Source organism: Sinocyclocheilus grahami, unplaced genomic scaffold (genome assembly GCF_001515645.1).
Source record: "Sinocyclocheilus grahami isolate Dianchi unplaced genomic scaffold, SAMN03320097.WGS_v1.1 scaffold1258.1, whole genome shotgun sequence".
NCBI lineage: Eukaryota > Metazoa > Chordata > Actinopteri > Cypriniformes > Cyprinidae > Sinocyclocheilus > Sinocyclocheilus grahami.
The window spans coordinates 21243-26466 of NW_015506437.1; the positions used below are offsets into that span (position 1 = coordinate 21243).

The 5224-nt window shown below is 41.4% G+C and overlaps 1 protein-coding gene across 2 annotated transcripts in view; it reads right to left on the minus strand.

Annotated features, from left to right (window-relative positions):
* Positions 1-2057: 2057 nt before the first annotated feature.
* The window catches only part of LOC107568575 (protein FAM98B-like), a 13661-nt gene continuing 10494 nt past the window's right edge, over positions 2058-5224 (minus strand). For both annotated transcript variants that reach the window (XM_016254542.1, XM_016254541.1), the window contains exons 5-8: positions 5062-5142; positions 4793-4909; positions 2478-2645; positions 2058-2395 (exon numbers count right to left, since the gene is read on the minus strand). In XM_016254542.1, the coding sequence (XP_016110028.1) occupies positions 2174-2395; positions 2478-2645; positions 4793-4909; positions 5062-5142 (588 nt within the window). In that variant the 3' untranslated portion in view covers positions 2058-2173. The remainder of the gene's footprint in view (positions 2396-2477; positions 2646-4792; positions 4910-5061; positions 5143-5224) is intronic.

The following is a 5224-nucleotide window of genomic DNA, read 5'->3' on the forward strand; positions in this document are numbered from 1 at the left end:
CTCTCTGCCTTCTTGATCCAGGATCTTGAACTCTTCGTATTTTTAAGTGTTGTACGTTTCTATTATTTAACAAAAGCAACTACTTGAGTTGAAATACGTATTATTCCTCACAAATGACAACAAGAAGCCACTGGTGTGAACGGTCTCAGAATCAGAGGACTGATCTGAGAAAAGCTGCCCGTTTAGAGGCCACTCACATGACGTTCACATTTCTCCTTCAAGAATGAGTAAACATTAGTTATTTTAATGCATGTATTTATCAGGGACGTCAATCAGTGAAAATCTTTTAATTGTTATATGCATAATGTTGTTGTGGTCACGCATTAAGAAAACTAAATAGTAAGCTTATTGGGTTTGACAGTTTGTGTGTGAACGTACAGCAGTGGCTCTAAACTCAAAACAACGCAACACAACCATAAAACAGGTTTCTACTCTTCATGGACATACAGGAGGATGCAGTCCTCCGCTGGCGTTCACATGAACCTTTCTGCACGATATTGATGTTTTCTATTGACAAGAATCTTTATAAACAACATCTAGCCTATATTTACTAAAATAACTTCCTTGATAAATTCTTTTATAATGTAATTTTTCATGTTTAATATTACAAACTGCTGTGTTTTAATAAAATACATGTTAGGTATGATTAAAAAAGGCATAGTTTATTTTTATTCAACAGAGGGAAAAACAAACAATGCATATTGTATGATTCGGCATTACTCATCTGAACATATGGATGATTTTAAACCTTAAATCCTTCTGAAATATACATTTATACAGTCTAGTAACCTCTGGTAATCTACAGCGGCCTGCTAATGGATCGTGCCATTTGTGACGTGGAGGCTGGGCTGGGAAAGACCTGCGTGAGCCTGTATGAGCTGGAAGACATTCATTACTTGTGTCATGTCTCATGCTTTACACTTTTATGATTGTTGTAGAATTTTATACATACCCAAAAATCATATAGACTTACTGTACCCCTCAAAACTAAATGATTTCAAATCTAACTTTAGTCTGTGATTGTCATCACATTAAACATAAATAAACAGTGTTTTCTTAAGTTTCTTGTTTTAATAGGAGCATGTTTCATTACACAAGCATACTGTGAGGTTAGATTCATTCTATCATCGCAGTAGTTTGACTGGTTTCTTGTTCGCTCCGGAAACTGCAAGTTACTCGCGGATGAACATTGTTTTGGTTATTCGGTGAGTTGTGCTTCGGCTGTGGTCTCAGCGCGAATTAATATGATGGTTTGAGGTGTACCCATGATTACCTGCCATCACTTTAACAGAGCAAATGTCACTAACAATATTCAAATGCACTGCATCCAAAAAAAAGAGACAACTTTATTTTTTAAAAAGGGATTCAGTGAACTGGAAAAACAAGTCTTTGCGAAGAGGTTTTAATAATGCATGATTCCTAAGAAGGTTTCCTTTTTGAATGATCTATTGTGTTACTAATGTTGTCCATTAGTTAATAGCAGAAATTGTGAGATCGAACACACCTCGTCGCACACGCAGACCACCTTCTGAGTTTACGAACGTGACGTAACCACGCAAAGACACGAAAGTGACATTTCCCTTGAAATCCGACCTGACAGCTCAAATCAAACATTATAATAATCTTACCCTCATGAATGGGGATGAGTCAAGCAGACAGTTTTAATGTATTCCGTCAAAATTGATTTTGCTTTACAAATAAAATCTTCCACACTGCATGCAGATTAGTAACACAACACACAAACTCCAGGATCGGCTCACTTTAAGCTCAGTCTGATTTAGCCACTAAACCTGCTTCATGCCACAGTGTGATGAAACAGAAGGCTACATCCAGAACATCACAAATAAAGGCAATTCTTCAAGAGAACCGGATTCAGTTAGAGCAAAAACTCACGATCAAGCAGGACCACAATGCAAAGCACTCGGCCAAGAACACTGATGCGTCTCAATTTATACAAAACCAAACAAAAAAGTCAAATTTCAATTTTTTCACTGCTTTATTCTATGAACTAAAGTCGTCCGAAAACTTCGTTACGTACTACGGAAGCACTACTCTCAGGCTGGTCTTGTAGAAGTTAAAAAGCTAAATGAAACAAACTACTACAGGCTCATTTAAAATGAATTTCCCCGAAAGGAAATGACAGTCTCCCCACGAACCGTCCACCATGACTCTGTCAGTGATAGTACTGCCCTCCTCGGCCTCCTCTACCCCATCGGCCTGCTCTCCATCCGTCTCCTCCGGAGCGCCAGCCGCCCGCACCCCGATTCCCGCTGTATCCCGCTCCTCCTCCTCGGCCTCCTCCTTCAGCTCTCTTCTGCCACGCGGGCATCTCCGGCAGAGGAGCTTCAATCTCAGACGGCCGTCCGCCGCGGTCAGGAACCCGTCCCATCAGGATCTGAGGAGTCACCACACACAGAGCGTCACACACCAGCCACAACCTGACAGAAAAGCAAAGAAAGGTCCGATAACCTACGTACTCTGTTTATTGCACAGCTGGTTTTCTCTCGGCACGAGCCGCTGCTGGTCTTCACCATATAGCAGATGTCCTGTCGCGCGGCGAGCAGATGAGCCACACTCACCGAGGACCGCAGAGACAGAGAATATCGCTTCGGCTGATACGCTCTGGCCATCCTGTCAATTTTCACCTGAAAAATACATTTGCTTTTCTATCAAAACACTCAATGACATGTGCGTCTGTCTGACACTGATTTAAAGCAAGAGATGCAACGAATGCAAGCAGCTGACTGTAGGAACAAAATACGCTCTAGTTACCCGTCCACTATTATTAACATAGCAAAGTGTAAACCCAGGACCCTATTCTCTGAGATCAAGCAAACTTGTCAAACCACCATCTCCCTTTCCTAATGGTTCTTCTGGCCTCTGTGAAAACGTTGTCATTTTTTATACACAAATTGACAGTATCTATCAATCTTTTTCTTGCTTTGCTCCTCCAGAACCCTATGCCTCTCAGATACTCTATCCACTCTCTAACTTCACACTCACGAATACATCTGTGGTTGAACAGCTGATTATTAACTCCAACTACTCTTCCTGCTCAAAAACGTTCTGCCTTCTCTCATTATACCCATCACTCACATGATAAATAGATCCCTTATGACTGGTTATGTACCTACTGGACTGAAAGTAGCCGTGATCACCCCAGTACTAAAAAACCTGGACTTGATGACACAGTCCTGAGTAAATTCAGACCAATTTCCAACCTTCCCTTTGTGTCTAAGATCCTACAAAAGATGGTCTCCACTCAACTACAGACTCATTTGGACAAAAATAATCTGCATGAACCATTTCAGTCCGGATTTCGTCCTCTCCACAGTATAGAGACTCTTCTTCTAAGAGACTGCTCTTGCCACTGATTCTAGTGTCCTCAGCCTTCTGGTCCTCTTGGACCCGAGTGCAGCTTTTGATACTGTTTGCTATTCTGCACTCCTGTCTCGTTTGTCTGCGATTGGCATTACAGGAACTGTCCTGCAGTGGCTAAGCTCATATCTCTCAGACAGGCAGCGGTTCATTAGCATTGATAAACACAAATCTCGGTCCATCACTTTTTCCCGTGGAGTGCCTCAAGGATCTGTTCTTGGTCCACTTCTATTTTTAATCTACATGCTTCCTCTGGGTCTTAATTTCCACAGTTACGCTGATGATACGCAAATCTATTTTATGGTACAGCCCAATTCTGTTTTTCCTCCTTCTTCTTTAACATCTTGCCTACATGATCTTAAAGTATGGATGGGTCAAAATTTCTTAAAATTGAATACTGAAATAAAAACTGAAATTCTGTTAGTAGGCCCTAAATCCCTTGTCTCCTCCCATTTTGACCTCTCTATTAACATCGATAGATTTATAGTTCATCCCTCCCCCACTATACGCAGTCTTGGTGTACTATCTGATTCCACGCTATGTTTTGAACCCCATATCAACCAGCTAAGTCCTGTTTTTTTTCATCTTCTCAATATTGTCCGTATACGACCCTCACTAAATTTCAGAGATGCTGAAACTGTTACTCATGCTTTCATAACTTCACATCTGGACTATTGTAACTCCTTGTTATATGGCCCACCCAACAAAGCTCTTAATTGCTTGCAGCTAATTCAAAATTCAGCTGCTCGTGCCCTTGCATTTACCAAAAAATCAGCCCACATCACTCCTGTCTCACAGCAATTACACTGGCTCCGTTATCTATCGTATTTAGTTTAAGATACTTGTCCTAGTTTTCAAGGCTTGTCATGGGTCTGCACCTTCTTACCTTTCTGAATTAATTCACCCCTATGTCCCTGCTCGAGCTCTAAGTTCTGACTATCTAGTGTGAGTGGCAGGGCTTTCAGCATCTCAGCTCCTAAGCTCTGGAACACACTTCCTCAAAACCTACCGTGCGGTCTCTTCACTCCAGACCTTTAAAACTGTTCTCAAAACTCACTTATTTACAATATGTTTTGTTAATTGATTGTAGCAGACTGCCTTCTTGCATTTTATGATCTCTGTCTGCTCTATTTGCTTGATTATGTGACTGTATATCTGTTGTTCATGTTATCTATCAACTTTATGTAAAGCGTCCTTGTGTTCTTGAAACCCAATTCACATGAACTGAAACCCAGATCACTGTTGAGTTCAGAAAAACAGCTGAAGGTGATGTGTGATCAGACAGACTGATGTTCTTGGTGAAGAATGATGGTGTTCTATCAGTTTTCAATAATTTGTTAAATCTTGAACAAAAAGAAAACAACAGAAAGCAGCTGTCAAAAGCTAGAGCAATGCCTGAAAGCGGCTGACGCGCCTTGGCTCTGTCGGACCAGCTGAAGGACTGTATGGTCACATCCAGGCGTTTGATCAGCATACGCCGCCGACACTCGTACTCCGCCGACAGAACGCCGTTGATCTTCTCCAGATCTCTCTGGACACAAGACAACATCACACTTCACACACACTTTCATATTTCACATCACTGTCAGACACTCCACTTCCACAGCTGAAGTTATCTGCACTGGTGTTTTCTGATCGGACACCCTCACCTGTTAATAATGTATTAAATCAAACTCTTCTCACCCACTGGTCCGGATGGAGGGAGCTCTTGAACGCAGGAGCTTCGACATGCGTTTCTGGAAGCTGCTTGAGTAAAACATTCACCTGCACCAGAGAAAAAAAAAAACACTTACACAAAAATACAGTATCTCACAAAATAATGGTGGCCACACAAAACATTGACACT